Source organism: Pecten maximus, chromosome 1 (assembly GCF_902652985.1).
Source record: "Pecten maximus chromosome 1, xPecMax1.1, whole genome shotgun sequence".
Classification (NCBI taxonomy): Eukaryota; Metazoa; Mollusca; class Bivalvia; order Pectinida; family Pectinidae; genus Pecten; species Pecten maximus.
Window position 1 is genome coordinate 12,437,494 of NC_047015.1, and position 17,240 is coordinate 12,454,733.

Sequence of the window (17,240 nt, forward strand, 5' to 3'; positions counted from 1 at the left end):
GTATTTGTTTCCCATGTGTAGACACTATGGTATGGTTTCGTAGTGTGTAGACACTATGGTATTTGTTTCGCAGTGTGTAGACACTATGGTATTTGTTTCGCAGTGTGTAGACACTATGGTATTTGTTTCGCAGTGTGTATACACTATGGTATTTGTTTCCCAGTGTGTAGACACTATGGTATTTGTTTCCCAGTGTGTAGACACTATGGTATTATTTCCAATATCCAAATATCAAATATTCCTTACTTTATTACCATAGAAATATCATCCCTCAACATTCCTTACTTTATTACCACCGAAATATCATTCCTTAATATTCCTTACTTTATTACCACAGAAATATCATCCCCTAACATTCCTTACTTTATTACCACCGAAATATCATCCCTCAACATTCCTTACTTTATTACCACAGAAATATCATCCCCTAACATTCCTTACTTTATTACCACAGAAATATCATCCCCTTACATTCCTTACTTTATTACCATAGAAATATCATTCCTTAATAGTCCTTACTTTATTACCATAGAAATATCATCCCTCAACATTCCTAACTTTATTACCACCGAAATATCATCCCCTAACATTCCTTACTTTATTACCACAGAAATATCAGCCTCTAACATTCCTTACTTTATTAACACAGAAATATCATCCCCTAACATTCCTTACTTTATTACCACAGAAATATCATACTCTTACATTCCTTACGTTATTACCACAGACATATCATCCCCTAACATTCCTTACTTTATTAACACAGAAATATCATCCCCTAACATTCCTTACTTTATTACCACCGAAATATCATCCCCTAACATTCCTTACTTTATTACCACCGAAATATCATCCCTCAACATTCCTTACTTTATTACCACAGAAATATCATGGTATTTGTTTCCCAGTGTGTAGACACTATGGTATTTGTTTACCAGTGTGTAGACACTATGTTTTTAATTTACCAGTGTGTAGACACTGGTATTTGTTTACCAGTGTGTAGACACTATGATATTTGTTCCCCAGTGTGTAGACACTATGGTATTTGTTCCCCAGTGTGTAGACACTATGGTATTTGTTTACCAGTGTGTAGACACTATGATATTTGTTCCCCAGTTTGTAGACACTATGGTATTTGTTTCCCAGTGTGTAGACACTATGGTATTTGTTTCCCAGTGTGTAGACACTATGGTATTTGTTTCCCACTGTGTAAACACTATGGTATTTGTTTACCAGTGTGTAGACACTATGGTATTTGTTTACCAGTGTGTAGACACTATGGTATTTGTTTTCCACTGTGTAGACACTATGGTATTTGTTTACCAGTGTGTAGACACTACAGTATTTGTTTCCCAGTGTGTATACACTATGGTATTTGTTTTCCACTGTGTAGACACTACGGTATTTGTTTCCCAGTGTGTAGACACTACGGTATTTGTTTCCCAGTGTGTAGACACTACGGTATTTGTTTCCCAGTGTGTAGACACTACGGTATTTGTTTACCAGTGTGTAGACACTAGAGTATTTGTTTCCCAGTGTGTAGACACTAGAGTATTTGTTTACCAGTGTGTAGACACTACGGTATTTGTTTCCCAGTGTGTAGACACTACGGTATTTGTTTCCCAGTGTGTAGACACTACGGTATTTGTTTACCAGTGTGTAGACACTAGAGTATTTGTTTACCAGTGTGTAGACACTATGGTATTTGTTTTCCACTGTGTAGACACTACGGTATTTGTTTCCCAGTGTGTAGACAATATGGTATTTGTTTACCAGTGTGTAGACACTATGTTTTTAATTTACCAGTGTGTAGACACTATGGTATTTGTTTACCAGTGTGTAGACACTATGATATTTGTTCCCCAGTGTGTAGACACTATGGTATTTGTTTCCCAGTGTGTAGACACTATGGTATTTGTTTCCCAGTGTGTTGACACTATGGTATTTGTTTACCAGTGTGTAGACACTATGTTTTTAATTTACCAGTGTGTAGACACTATGGTATTTGTTTTCCACTGTGTAGACACTATGGTATTTGTTTCCCAGTGTTTTTTTTATCACGTAAGATTAAAAAAACTTTTGAGAAGACAGAACAAATAACAATGTAGAAGTAATCAATGGATAGTATGATGAATTAATTCCTATATTGATAATGAGAATGTAAAAAATATGTGTGTAAGTGTGAATGAAATGTTTTTTCTCAGATACTTATGTGTTTGACGACTGGAGTAACGAGACCTTTCACACCAGGATGTTGATGGAGAAGGAAATAGCCTCGTGGACACTAGATATTCCCGTTTCCCTGCACTTTACGACTAGAAACCTTACCGTAGACTACATGTTATTTGGTACGTAGTCCGACTAACATTATTTGTTTTATTTCTCCTGAACCAAGCCAGGATCTTCAGGTATTGACTACCTTAAATGGTATTAATTCAATGATATCTGCTTTCTGCTTTAATGATTGTCAAATATGGAAGACTGTTTGATTTAGCCTTTTTTCAAATAGTAATGATGCGCTATCTGCATAGCTCTGTTAATGACATCAAGGTGCGTTTGATCGGAGCACACACTGAATGAATCACACGTTATCACAAATAGATGATTTAAAGTTAATATACACTAATCATTTACATTACCTTAATGGAATACTAAAGTACATTTTACATGTATATGGAATACTATTTCAAAATTTGAAATAACTTACCGAGAAACAAATGGAGCAACTTTTCTAACGTTGACGTAATTAAGTTGTGAGACCATTTTCATTTACAGTTCAATTTCGGATAAGTTATTTTCGGTTTTATTTAAGAAGTCGTTAGAAGTGACATTGCATTTCACTGGTAAATCTCGAACTCATCACAAACTATGCTAACGCTTCTATAAAAACAACCCACTGATTCCGGAATTAGTTATTCTTGGTATAGCCATATCAATGAAAGGTCCCGTTTTGACGTCAACTTAGAAAGGGGTGAATAAATGATTATTTGTGTCACTCATTTGTAGAAGACGAACAGACCGACGATTTGGGAAATTGGAAAATTGTTCTGGACGTAACAACATCTATTGACCTGGTGAACTGTGGGATAGCAATGGCAAACAACATACCATACATTTCATCGTCATCTGAATCGTCATCTGACTGTTATCCAATCACATTTCGTCCATCCCCATCAAACATCTTAAATCCGGTGATAGACGTACTTCGCCAAGTCGGCACTACCTCTGACGTAATACTCCTTCTGTTGGATTCGGACTTTGGTAGGTTGGTGGTTTAGTTATGGTAATTTTTTGGTTTAAATATTGTTTTCCATTAATTAGTTATCGAATACAAGATATCTATTTTAATAATACTTAACTATTTTACAAGTTTATTACCGCCCATTAACAAAGGATTATTGATATAATATTCTCCATGAGCATCGCTTTTTCCGGAACACTTGATTTTATATCAACTTTGTAAAGAGTTGGTGACGTTGTTTTCATTCCAGATATGGATCCTGGCATAGTTGACTCGAATAATAAAATAGGAGGTAATACGATGATATACAACATCCAGGGACTCATAGAGGAACAAATATCGAGACGCTTATTAATAGACGCGAGACGAGTCATAATCTCAGCGACGTATTCACAGATATCACATTTCTTTCACGAGGTGAGGAAATCCGACTATTGACTTTCCATTTAAAATGGTTTTTTCGAATTGATTTGTCGTCATTACATAAATGTCTTATTTATCTAACAGGATATGGTTTCCTCAATCAGTGACATTATAAGTTGTACATGCAATTTAGACGTAGAAAACTGTCGTAAGAAATAAATATAAGTATACATGGATGAATCCATAAAGTTACTAGTTTACCTTAATTATATTGTTTATAATTTTGTTAACACTACAGTGCGTTGTTAACCTTGGGATTATCTAGTATTAGATAAAGCCAGTCTTGTACAATCTTTATGCTGTATCCCTAGATGGTGCAGACAGTTAGGATGCTAAATAACGAGTGGATACTTTTACCTTTGGACTCTGACACCTGCCCAGGACAGCTAAACGTATCGTTCATCTGTATACACCAGCAGGGCACGTCACACAATGTGGTATGTAAATATTATGTGGTATTTTGAGTGATATTATCAATAAGACAAGGTAGTCTTTACACAGGTGCAACTAATATATAGGGATATCTAATATTGTCTTCAGTAATACCAAATATATTTCACGAGTGGGGCTAATATTTTGAAATTTTTCACGAGTGCGTACCACGAGTGAAAGATACCAAAATGTTAGCAAGAATTAAATATTTGTTGTAATACTTAAGATACTATTGGATATTCTGTTTGTTACATTTTATAGCAAAATCCATCGGGGCAACTTTAAAGTTCTTCCGTTGTCGTTTGTAAGCGGTGCTTTGATTGGTCAAATCAGAAAAAAATTGTGGAATGAATAATTTTCGATATTTCACTGGTAAAACATAAAATAAACTGGTTTATTTTGGGTGATATTACCAATAAGATAAGGTTGTATTTACACAGGTGCCACAAATATAATATTTTATCTATGGTGATAGTAACAATGTAATAAAGAGAAATCATACATTGTACAACACGTTCCAGTAAAACTTTCTGGCTTTGAGGACACGCTATCATTCACGCTATTGGGAGAAATACAACCCCCTGGTTTACACTTTTATGTATCTAAGATGAAGCCTGACGTTCTTTTCTACAGCCTCATTGGATGGATGCATTACATTTCATGAAAGGCGCATTTAAAACAATGGAGGAGGGGAATGATACCAAAAATCATACAAGTTTGGTTTGTATGCCTTAGTCCCATTGGCACTTTTTATATTACCAAACTGTGGAAAAAACATCAACATACTCGTATGTCGAACTGACTAGGATTGAATCCATATAGTTACCACACTGCAAATAAATAATTTGATGTGGGAGAAAACGAACCCGTTTGTCTTAATTTTCAAATGCCGATCGAAAAAAAGTTTTTCATAAATAATAGTGTGTTGTATTTTGACCTTTATCATTTGCTGGACTTGTTTATCATTCTTCATTTGTTAATGTTTCAGGAATATTTTCAATGGTATACCTCATCCCATCACCTCCCTATTAGCATTTCGAAGCATACGTCATCTGATCATTCGACCTTGGTATGTATTATCACGTAGGAACGACATTGATATACTCAGTAACTAGACTTCTGAAAATAGGACAAAATTGCGTCGTCGATTACTTATTGAACGACCATCTCAGAATAGTGCGCCGTGATCATATCAGATTATGAAGAGTATGGAAAATAGCAAAGGAGGGGGTGCCAATTTGGGATTTTCTGCAGCCAATCAATAAGAAGGCTAATATTTTGCACCCCTAAGCCAAAAACACGCTGTAGACCTTTTTGTAGCCTCTACATCCACCTTACCCCTAAGAGAGGTGATCAATCTGTTGAGTATAGATTATAATTCCACCAATTGTTTACTATTGCTACCAAGTATCGTCAGAATCAGACTTATGTGGCTTATAAGCTGAAATGATGCTAAAAATGCATTCTGTGACCCAACCTGTTTCAGCCCTCAGGCCGTTTGGGGCCCTGTCATTAGACCACTAGGACTCTGAAGGTTCAGCAACTTGCCAAATATATATTTTGATCCCGATGCGGTGCAGAAAGTTACTACAGGGTGATTTTCTGAAGTATTTACAACCAAAACTGACAAGACGTAAAATTAGGTCACTGTGACCTCCTTTGCTGTGGAAATATTTACATTTTTTTCAACCTGTGTTTCTTAACCTGACACTTTTTAACAAAAACTTCCAAAATATCATTTTTGCTTAAATATTGAATTTGTATGAGACAAAAAAAATGGAACTTGCATTTTACACGCTCTGACCTTTGACCCCTGAAATTTCTATGAGCATAGAAAAAATCTGATGTTTTGAATATCATACCATATGCAGCTGACCTTGAGGCATCTTCCTGCAACATATTAGTCTTATCAGTGATTGGCCGCAGAAAGGCCCCAATTGGCACATCTCCTTTATACAACAATGGTATTGAACAAAATTTCTAGGTACTGTGTTGAAAAGTATCATTTAGAGTGAATGAGATACAAATTCATCAAAAACTAATGTTTAAAGCCACATACTCCAAAAGAAATATTTACATTTCGAGCTTTTTATGGTTTTCAGACTTAATATATACCTAACAAATTATCGCGAATCAAAAACTGGAGAAAAATGTGTATTAATGAAAGTATACGGGAAATCCCCAAAAATAATAACTGGGTCCGGCAGACCAAGTTTCTATGCGAAATAGTCCTATAATGCAACTGGCGGGTTATCAGTCTATAAAATGGCGGAACTTTGTCAACTTCAATAATATGCATATTGCTACATTTAAAATTAAGTATTTAGATGTATGTTTGATTATTTTGTTCAGTTATTACGCAAATATTCTCTTAATTTGTTTTAATGAAAGCATTATTAGGCAAAGTTCACGTATACTCGATATGTAAACAACGGTCATGTGTGTAGTTTATGTGCAGTGCACGTTGTTATAGCCTCGTTCTCGGCTACTTCAGAAATCTTGCGATAAAATAAATGCGGCGAGTTATTTTTATACACTGATGTCTCGAAGGACTCCTCCGGTCAATGTTCAGGCCAATGGTCATTTTATTGTTAGGAGAGCGTGAATGAGCATCTTGAATTGCTATTCATACACGTGTACACTAGAATTTTAGGTTATTTGGGAGTAGGTATGTGGCTTTGTATACTTACCTTTTGGTCAAGTTCAAAACTGCTACGAAAAATAGCTTATTCAATGTCATTAATTTTCCTGAAAATAACATAAACATCAACTGTTCAGAAATGTACAATTACTTTTAGAAAATTAGAATTGTCTTTCTATCTCATAAAATATTCCATTAAAAGTGGTGGTCAAAATAGCAGTTGAGGTAACTTCGCTTTGTGACATTTGTGTAAGAATTAACTAACAATCATGCATCAGTACACCTAGGCATATAAAGCTTCTGACAGTTAAAACTACCTGTCAACACACACGTGATATATGTTACAGGTAATACTACCTTTCAGTACACACATATTTCGGGTGCCTTGTATAACTGTCACATTGTTATATTTCGGGTGTGTTGTATAACTGTCACATTATTTTATTTCGGGTGTATTGTATAACTGCCACATTGTTATATTTCGGGTGTGTTGTATAACTGTCACATTGTTTTATTTCGGGTGTGTTGTATGAATGTCACATTGTTTTATTTCGGGTGTGTTGTATAACTGTCACATTGTTATATTTCGGGTGTGTTGTATAACTGTCACATTGTTATATTTCGGGTGTGTTGTATAACTGTCACATTGTTTTATTTCGGGTGTGTTGTATAACTGTCACATTGTTTTATTTCGGGTGTGTTGTATAACTGTCATATTGTTTTATTTCGGGTGTGTTGTATAACTGTCACATTGTTTTATTTCGGGTGTGTTGTATAACTGTCACATTGTTATATTTCGGGTGTGTTGTATAACTGTCACATTGTTATATTTCGGGTGTGTTGTATAACTGTCACATTGTTTAATTTCGGGTGTGTTGTATGAATGTCACATTGTTTTATTTCGGGTGTGTTGTATAACTGTCACATTGTTATATTTCGGGTGTGTTGTATAACTGTCATATTGTTTTATTCCGGTGTGTTGTATAACTGTCAAATTGTTTCAACTGTTCGAATGGGAACTAATTTTGTGAGTAAAACTAGAGTTAAATGTTAGGCTAAAATTTACGATTGAAATATCAGGTATAGTATCAATTAATAAAAATCATCAGTTACTTTATAATCACTAGAGATGCTATAGCTAGTTTTTTTTATTTAGAACGGTGCATTCTATTCAGCGCATTGACATCGGCGATGTTTCCAATACCAAAATAGGCGGTTGCTTTGCTGCATATACTGCGGTTTTTAACACACATTTAACAACAGTAAACAAACCTTACCATGTGATAACGGAACAGTCAATACATTGTACAAAGGACACAAGATATTCAACATACCACTCTCTATCAAGCGTAACGTCATTGAAATTCGTCGTCAACTATTATTCTACCGTTAAACCCGGTGGGTTTTTTTTACGTAGACTTCCCTATATGTTTCGTATTCAAAAGAAGAAAGATCAATGTCATTGCTTTCCTGAAAGATATAAAATAATTTTTTACTCGTATGATAAAAAATACCAGTATGATGTCATACTCGTGAAATGTACAGGGGATTTGATTTTCATTCGTATAAAGCGAGTTTTTGTATTATCAGAGTTTGTATTAAGTGGGTTGGACTGTATATGGTATTCCACTGTTTATTTGAGATACATAAATCAACAATAACATCAGCTATCATTATAAACTGGCATTCTTCGGAATAGCCGAATCCTGTATTACTGGTACCAATACCTGATAAATGTGTTTTCACAGGTTGGAGATATCACCGCAGGTCGGACAACGCTATATAGACGTCCAGATGATGTATTTGAACCTCCGCCACCTCCTGTGTTAAAAGTCGTTGTAATCCATGTAGGTTTATTATCTGAAATTGGTAAGGTGATTTAAATGAGGTGATATAATTCAAAATTAAATTTCTCTTTAAAGTCACCAAAATATAACAAGCAATGTCCACTACTATGGTACTCATTATATAAGCACTCTGGCATGCTATTGGCGTCCTCGAAGCCATCCGAAGACAGTGTCAACGACTGACAACTTTAAAGTGTTATCTCTCTGAAATGTTTAAGTAGTGGCAGAACACCGAACAGATACTGAAAGGGCCAGTCATCCATTGTCAAACTGAAAGTGGCAGAATATCAATCTATTAACATTTTGGTTATTACGAGACAGGGGACAGCACCCCTACCTTTCTTCAGTTTGATTTATATAGTTTTATATAAGGTGATTATGTTCTACATAGTTACATAAGGTACATGTATGACCTCTACATCACGAGATGTCCAGGGTATGTAATCTGTTATTTACAGATACACGTGTGCACGTTTTATTGCAGGAACCTCCTTTTGTACAACGTGTACTCCATGACAATGGAAGCATCAGCTACGAGGGTTATACCATCGATGTTCTGCAGGAGTTAGCAAGGAGGGACGGATTTAAGTACCAGATTTATGAGGTTCCTGACAACGAATATGGGATTCAGAGTTCTGACGGAACGTGGACAGGGATTATCGGACAAGTGGCCACAGGAGTAAGTATACAGTGAAGAGAACAGCCATTTCTTTATGTCTAGGTATCCAATATCAGATAAGTGAGACTTAAACTATTGTATTGTTAACTGTAACGATTCGAAGTGATATCTAACTGAATTGTGTAACCGACTGCCTGAGATGTTTTGCTGCAGCAGAACTTTAAATCGATAGACTGCTAACTTAATGCTATCGTTTTGGGTATTTCGATTTAGCATCCATCTATCAGTCGACAAATGAGACACCGAGGTTGTATAAGTTGAACGAATCATTTTTATTAATTCATGTATATACATGTATTCCCTTGATGACAGTTAGCTGACATGGGAGCAGGCCCAATATCAGTGACAGCCGAGCGTGAGACTGTGATTGACTTTACTGCTCCGTACTATGACTACGCCGGACTCCAGATCCTGACCAAAGACACTAGAGAACAACCGTCGTTGTTCGTCTTTGTTACTGTCTTCACGGAACTGTCATGGGGCGTGTGGCTCACCCTCCTCATCGCAACTGTCGTCATACTCTGTGTGTTCCATAGGTTCAAATATAAATATATCACTGATAGGGACGGGCAGCACGATCTAAAACAGAAATTCACCCTGAAGAACTCCTTCTGGTTCGTTGCCATGTCCGTTGCTATAGCAGGTTCGTACACATAAAACATAAGATCGAATATTTATATTTCATACGGTATTCACACTAATATACGGCATTATCAATGTCATCAATATCATACCTCGCATATCACCTCTATATCACAATTCAATATAACGAAGAAGATAAAATACAATAATGATGCCAGGAAGGATATTCCTTGTTCCATAAGAACGTATTCAATTTGATAAAACTGCTATGTTTTGCTGTAGTGTGTTAGAAAAAAAATCTACGTATAACGAAATTAATTACTCACATCATACTTCATATCGCATTTAGTATAAGTTTTGTCATTTTCTGTATATTACAGGTCCACAGCAACACCCGTCGATGACCTCCACTCGCCTGATTGTTGCCGGATTCTGGTTTTTCTGTCAAATCATAATGAGCGCCTACACTGCCAATCTTGCTGCATTTTTGACGTCATCGCGTCTAACTTCACCTGTTGAGTCCCTCGATGATCTGGTGACCCAGTCTGCCTATCAGTACACAGTCCAAAAAGGCACAGTAGGGGAAGCCTACTTCCAGAGGATGGCCAAAATCGAGGCGGGTTTCTATAGTTATTGGAAGGATGTAAGTTTTTCTACAGACTCAAGTTCAGCTATGACACAATATGCCGTGTGGGACTATCCCCTGGGAGACAAGTACATTAAACTCTGGCAGTCCATACAGAAGACTGGGTATGTTATCAACACGGAAGAAGGCATCGCCAAGGTCTTAGAGGGCAACTTTGTCCTGTTCCATGAAACCCCCATGATAAAGTTTGAAATGAGTCGTCGGTGTGGGCTTCTCTCTGTGGGATCCATGTTCAGCGCAAAACCATACGCCTTTGTTCTGCCACAAAATTCACCTAATACCAGAAATATATCGAGCTCGTGAGTATGTCGTAAGGGTCACAAACTCTTCTGATTTCTTCATTAACGTTGTCCGTTTTTAATGTTAATATCTTATAGTATACAAGTATATCATGGGTGTCTGTGCAATAGTCCAGAATATTTGAGACGAGGTACTGGTAATCGACCGATGTTCTATTGGACAAGGTCGAAGGTCAGTATTACCAGTACCGAGGGTCAACGCGTGTGTAATGAAAAAAAGGAAAGTACACGATTATGAGAGTGAAAAAAGTAAGGTATTTTAAATTCATTTATTCACTTTGAGAGTCGTTTCCCTGAGAACTGGACATGTATTTTTCACAAGACTACCGTCGACCAAATGACTTTAATATGTGTTTTACGTTTGGTGTGATATACTCTATTTGTCTCTTCAGATTACTTTCGATCCAATCCACAACTCTTCTGACGAAGCTAAAAGAAAAATGGTGGGAAAGCAATAATGTCACCTGTCCTAATGTTGACGACAGTGATGGCTTGACGTTAAGTGCCCTTGGAGGTATATTTATCGTAATGTGTGGAGGCTGTCTACTAAGTGTTCTCATATTGGGCCTGGAGTTACTCATCGCCAAGTGCGGAAAGGTGTCACAGGTATATATTAACAATATAATATTCCTGTACCAGAAATATTAGATAATGTTTTAATTTAATTCATTTAAGATATGTTCAATTCTATTTTAAAATGTATCTCAGATGGAACATTAGATTGTGGTTTAGACATGTATTCAAAAAGCATACCTAGTTTGTTCTAATTCAATTTCTGCATAGAACAATTCGAACAACTCAATCTATTACCACCCTTGTGTTGCAGCCTTTCCTTGCTGAATGTGATACAACTGAAGGAAATGACGTTCGTCCACACCAGACGGTACTCTCGCCCAAAATCGGTGATGCTATGATATCAAAACTTAGCTCATACGAGTTACGTGATTTTGTAAATACATCGCCACTATAGAACAAACCCGTTGTTCCCTTTACGGCAAATGAACTTGAAAATGATAATAATAATAATTAGATATCATATGTACATGCAATTTGAGATTGTCACAAAGATTTTATTGAGATTTGATAGCATGATTTTTTTTATTGCACGGAATAAATTTTATATATCATCAGTTTTGCCTTTGTATTTTTTCTGTGTCCAATATAGCTATGTTTTTTACAATGTCTCACAGCAAAACACACTTACAAACGTGGGTATTGTATTTACAATATGGCGCGTGTCATCGATGAAGCTCAACACTCTTTTCTGGAGCGACAGGTCTTATTCTGTCAGTGTTCCTCATTGTTTTTGTGTCTCTATTAATTACGGGAAAAAGGAACGATATGGAATATGAAAAGTTCAGAATTGGGAACCGGAGGAAAAACGTACAAATAAGAAAGATACACCAGAACTGGTGAATAACCACTACATTAAGGTCATAATTCTCCTGTACATACCTTTAAGTACGATGACCAAGTCGTCTCAGTGCAGCACCGCCTGTCAGACAAAAGACACCAAGATATTAACACCATTCAAAACATATGGAGCTTTAGATAAAGTAAAACAAAAATGAATCAATATGCTTCATCCTTCTAGGACTCGTTAGTAACTTAAGGGCCTAACGTGATCATAGCAACGACTGAAAAGCTCGAAATAGGTCAAAAGAAATGACACTTCTGGATGGGAGGTACAAAAGACATATAATTAAATTCATTTTATAATTTTCAAGAATGCATTTCAAAAAGTTTAGCAATTGTGCGTATCCTAAACAGTTTTCCCATTGCCTTCATTAATTTTCATCTCTCGAAAACCTATGATGCTTTACCGTTTTCGTGGGCGGGTTTAGGAATGTCTATCTGATGGTTAGCTTGTGTAACGATAAAAATGGAACTGCGTTGTAAATGGAAGCGGGGTAAGTTTCTAGCGTTAAATGCCGACGATATCCGGTAGAAATAACATGGTAACACCAATCATTGTCCGTCGATGAATGTCTTCCCGTCTCTGTCCGTCGATGGATTTCTTCCTGTCTCTGTCCGTCGATGGATTTCTTCCTGTAATCCTCTAACCAAGCATCCCACAACAAAGCCACTCACTAGATCGCCAGTTTATCTGCAGTCCAGGACCATTGGCAGCAGTGATGGTCTCTTTAAACAAACAATAAACTCAATGAAGTCAAATATTGGTGCATGCCCATCAATGCGAAAACGTCGCAAGGAGAGAGTAACCATCGCTCGACGTCGCACTGGACAATCTTATCTTATTCATTCACACCTTTTATGTTAATTTATCATAGGTAAAGCTTCTAGCAAATTAAATAAACTGCGATCATTTAAATTCAAATTAGGTAGACGTTCTTTACAAAATATATATTTCTCTTGTATATATTAGAGTATGCTGCCGTCATTTGAGACTGTATCTCATACAAAAGCTCGAAAGTGTAAATATAGAAGCAGTCAGAATAGTTACTAGTGCTAACAAAATAACTTATATTGAAAAACTGTACAGTGAGTTATGTTGGCCTAAATTAATCGACAGAGGACAAAACCACAAAATCATCCAATTTCATAAAATGCATTACCATAATACACCAGTATACTTTAACAATCTTGTTCCTAACCCAATTTCATCAAGTCACAATTATAGGACTAGACAGTCTGAAAATATCACACAGATACGTTGTAGAACTAACTTTTATACCAAGGTGTAGATGTTTGCAGTTGAGGTCGGTTGCACAGGGTTCCCAATACAGTCGATGAGCAGGTTGTTGCAAAAACTAGGGATGCAGGGAAAGGCCAAGTCATCGGCCTTGAGAAAACTTGGAGAGGCAGCAGAAAGAGCATCATGCTGGGTATGGCACCATCGGAACGACAAAGGCTGGATGCCAGGACCCATCGAGTAGTGGATTGGCCACCACTACTGACCCACCAACCGGCGGATGTCGTGGTGCAGGGTTGAAACATCCGAGGGAAGTTGGCGACCACCAGATGACGATGGAAACTGGTATTGAGCACCACGGGGCAGAAAAACCAGAGATTTTCAGACGATGCCAGGAAAAGAAGCAGCATTAGATCGGCTGTAAGATATCATTGCACTCCTCGTCTCTGTCCGTCAATGGATGTCTTCCTGTCTCTGTCCGTCGATGAATGTCTTCCTGTCTCTGTCCGTCGATGGTTGCTTCTCGTCTCTGTCCGTCGATGGATGTCTTTCTGTCTCTGTCCGTTGATGGATTACTTCTCGTCTCTGTCCGTCAATGGATGTCTTCCTGTCTCTTTCCGTCGATGAATGTCTTCCTGTCTCTGTCCGTCGATGGTTACTTCTCGTCTCTGTCCGTCGATGGATGTCTTCCTGTCTCTGTCCGTCGATGGATTACTTCTCGTCTCTGTCCGTCAATGGATGTCTTCCTGTCTCTGTCCGTCGATGGATGTCTTCCTGTCTCTGTCCGTCAATGGATGTCTTCCTGTCTCTGTCCGTCGATGTGTCTTCTTGTCTCTGTCCGTCGATGGATGTCTTCCTGTCTCTGTCCGTCGATGAATGTCTTCCTGTCTCTGTCCGTCGATGGATGTCTTCCTGTCTCTGTCCGTCGATGGACTACTTCTCGTCTCTGTCCGTCGATGAATGTCTCCCTGTCTCTATCCGTCGATGAATGTCTTCCTGTCTCTGTCCGTCGATGAATGTCCTTCTGTCTCTGTCCATCGATGGATTACTTCTCGTCTCTGTCCGTCAATGGATGTTTTCCTGTCTCTGTCCGTCGATGGATGTCTTCCTGTCTCTATCCGTCGATGAATGTCTTCCTGTCTCTGTCCGTCGATGAATGTCTTCCTGTCTCTGTCCGTCGATGGATGTCTTCCTATCTCTGTCCGTCGATGGATGTCTTCCTGTCTCTGTCCGTCGATGGTTACTTCTCGTCTCTGTCCGTCGATGGATGTCTTCCTGTCTCTGTCCGTCGATGAATGTCTTCCTGTCTCTGTCCGTCAATGGATGTTTTCCTGTCTCTGTCCGTCGATGAATGTCTTCCTGTCTCTGTCCGTCGATGGTTACTTCTCGTCTCTGTCCGTCGATGAATGTCTTCCTGTCTCTGTCCGTCGATGAATGTCTTCCTGTCTCTGTCCGTCGATGAATGTCTTCCTGTCTCTGTCCGTCGATGGATGTCTTCCTGTCTCTGTCCGTCGATGGATTACTTCTCGTCTCTGTCCGTCGATGAATGTCTCCCTGTCTCTGTCCGTCGATGAATGTCTTCCTGTCTGTCCGTCGATGAATGTCTTCCTGTCTCTGTCCGTCGATGGATTACTTCTCGTCTCTGTCCGTCGATGGATGGCCTCCTGTCTCTGTCCGCGAGTTGATGTCTTACCGAGCCGACACTGTAGCCAAGAGTCCTCTAACCAAGCATCCCACAACAAAGATATTCACTTGACCGCCAGTTTATCTGCCATCAAGGACTCTCTTGAAACAAACAATAAACCCTATGAAGTCAAATATTGGTGCACGCCCACCAATGCGAAAACGTCGCAAGGAGGAAGTAGTCATCACTCGACGTCGCACTGGGCAATCTTATCTTATTCATTCACACCTTTAATGTTAATTATATCATAGGTAAAGCTTCTTGCAAATTAAATAAACTGCGATAATCAAAATTCAAATTAGGTAGACGTTCTTTACAAAATATATATTTCTCTTGTATTCGCCCTATATTAGAGTATGCTGCCGTCATTTGAGACTGTATCTCATACGAATATGTGGCCTAAATTGATCGACAGAAGACAAAACCGCATAATCATCCAATTTCATAAAATGCATTATCATAATACACCAGTATACCTTAACAATCTTGTTCCTAACCAAATTTCATCAACTCACAATCATAGGACTAGACAGTAGACAGTCTGAAAATATCACACAGATTCGTTGTAGAACTAGCTTTTATACTAGTTCTGTCCTTCCCTCTGCTATTGACAGTTGGAACAATTTGTCAATTAGCATACGTAACAATCCATCTTTTTTTTTGTCTCTAAACTTATCTAACAAGATCATCTCCGCCGTAACCACCAAATCATTTCTACTGTGGGACACGTCTTGGTAAAATCTATCATACCATATTGAGAATGAACAGTAGTTCCATGAATCATGTATTTAAAAGAAACTTAATTCCCTCACCTCTGTGTACCTGTGGTCTGATTGAGGATACTTTTCCTTTTCTCTCTAACGTGTAATATATTTTCTTTTTCTCTTTAACGTGTAATATTTATTCCTATCTACGACATAAGTACATACTTACCTTACCATGTAACGTAACTGTACGTTTATTACTCTCTGGAGCCTCTCTTTCCATCGACGATAACACGAGGATATTCCTTGATGTGCAAAATTTCTTTGTAAAATCAAACAGATCTCCATGCTAACGTAGCATATACATATTTTTACGGTACGTCTATTATTTAGATTGATACGTATACCACATTAAATATATCTACAACCAGATGTAACGTCAACCTATATATATAGATGTCAGATTAATATAAGTGTCTTGACACCTGTTTCTGATTCCTTTTTGTATCCTTTATATGGTGTATATATACAATGTATTGTTAAACGGAAATTGACAAATAAAACACAGTTTAAACTAAAACGAGAAGACCCACCTTTATGCTATGCATGTGACTCTCCATTCACTGTTACAATTTTATGATCGAATGCTCAGATTTCTTTATTCGTGACAAATACTTCCAAGTTGCAGAAGTGAGAACATGTTCTCTAATGTGGGATTGGGTCGAATTTTCGGCTTTTTGAAAGAGGTCGATATTTTCACGAAAATATGATTTCACATCTTTCATTATTTTTTTACGCACCATAATCATCTTTCGACAACTTCCAATCTACCTCTGCCATCCGTTTTTAAATTCCATATGTATAATTAAGAAACTTACAAATTTATTTCAACTTTGTTACATTCACCATTCGCTTCATATTGAATTTGCCTTTGTCCAATTGGCATTCATCAGCCCTTAACTTCCAACTGAAAGCAGTTCAATGCTTATTTTAACATTTGGCAGCGATATTTAAAGATTATATCCAGGAATTTTGCTGACAGCTCCTATGATGAATGAAAAAAATATTACATCGTCAAAGACTGAACAGTCTTTTCAACAGTCGTCTTTCGTTATCGCGGACGTGACAATTATGATGTCACAATAGTGATGTCATAATAAAGGTTTGGAATTTATGGACTCGTTACATTCAAGTGAGCTTGGTAAAGTTATAAAGTGGTGGGCTGCAATGTAAATGTAAATATAGACGTATATAAACGTCCCATCAAATGCGTACGATTATTTGATATCAAAGAATTATTTTCTACACATAATTTTCTGATATAATATAAGACTCTTTCATATGTGTATATGTAGGATAGGGACATTCCACCCGAGGGGTCACAAAATGTGGTGAAACCCGAGGCTTGC

General features: G+C 37.5%; 2 protein-coding genes across 2 annotated transcripts in view; both read left to right on the forward strand.

The window, feature by feature from the left end:
• LOC117329091 overlaps positions 1-8,620 on the forward strand; it is a 52,998-nt gene extending 44,378 nt beyond the window's left edge. Inside the window, exons 3-9 of the mRNA XM_033886854.1 lie at positions 2,205-2,348; positions 3,007-3,261; positions 3,492-3,658; positions 3,976-4,101; positions 4,730-4,816; positions 5,085-5,165; positions 8,486-8,620. Coding sequence (XP_033742745.1) covers positions 2,205-2,348; positions 3,007-3,261; positions 3,492-3,658; positions 3,976-4,101; positions 4,730-4,816; positions 5,085-5,165; positions 8,486-8,620 — 995 coding nt within the window. The remainder of the gene's footprint in view (positions 1-2,204; positions 2,349-3,006; positions 3,262-3,491; positions 3,659-3,975; positions 4,102-4,729; positions 4,817-5,084; positions 5,166-8,485) is intronic.
• A 367-nt stretch (positions 8,621-8,987) lies between these two features.
• On the forward strand, positions 8,988-11,893 carry LOC117325211 (ionotropic receptor 25a-like). Its single transcript, XM_033881300.1, has 5 exons — positions 8,988-9,263; positions 9,576-9,906; positions 10,226-10,790; positions 11,183-11,396; positions 11,617-11,893. Exons 1-5 carry the CDS (start codon positions 9,012-9,014, stop codon positions 11,758-11,760), a joined length of 1,506 nt encoding a protein of 501 aa, XP_033737191.1. The 5' UTR covers positions 8,988-9,011; the 3' UTR covers positions 11,761-11,893.
• The last annotated feature ends 5,347 nt before the right edge of the window (positions 11,894-17,240 follow it).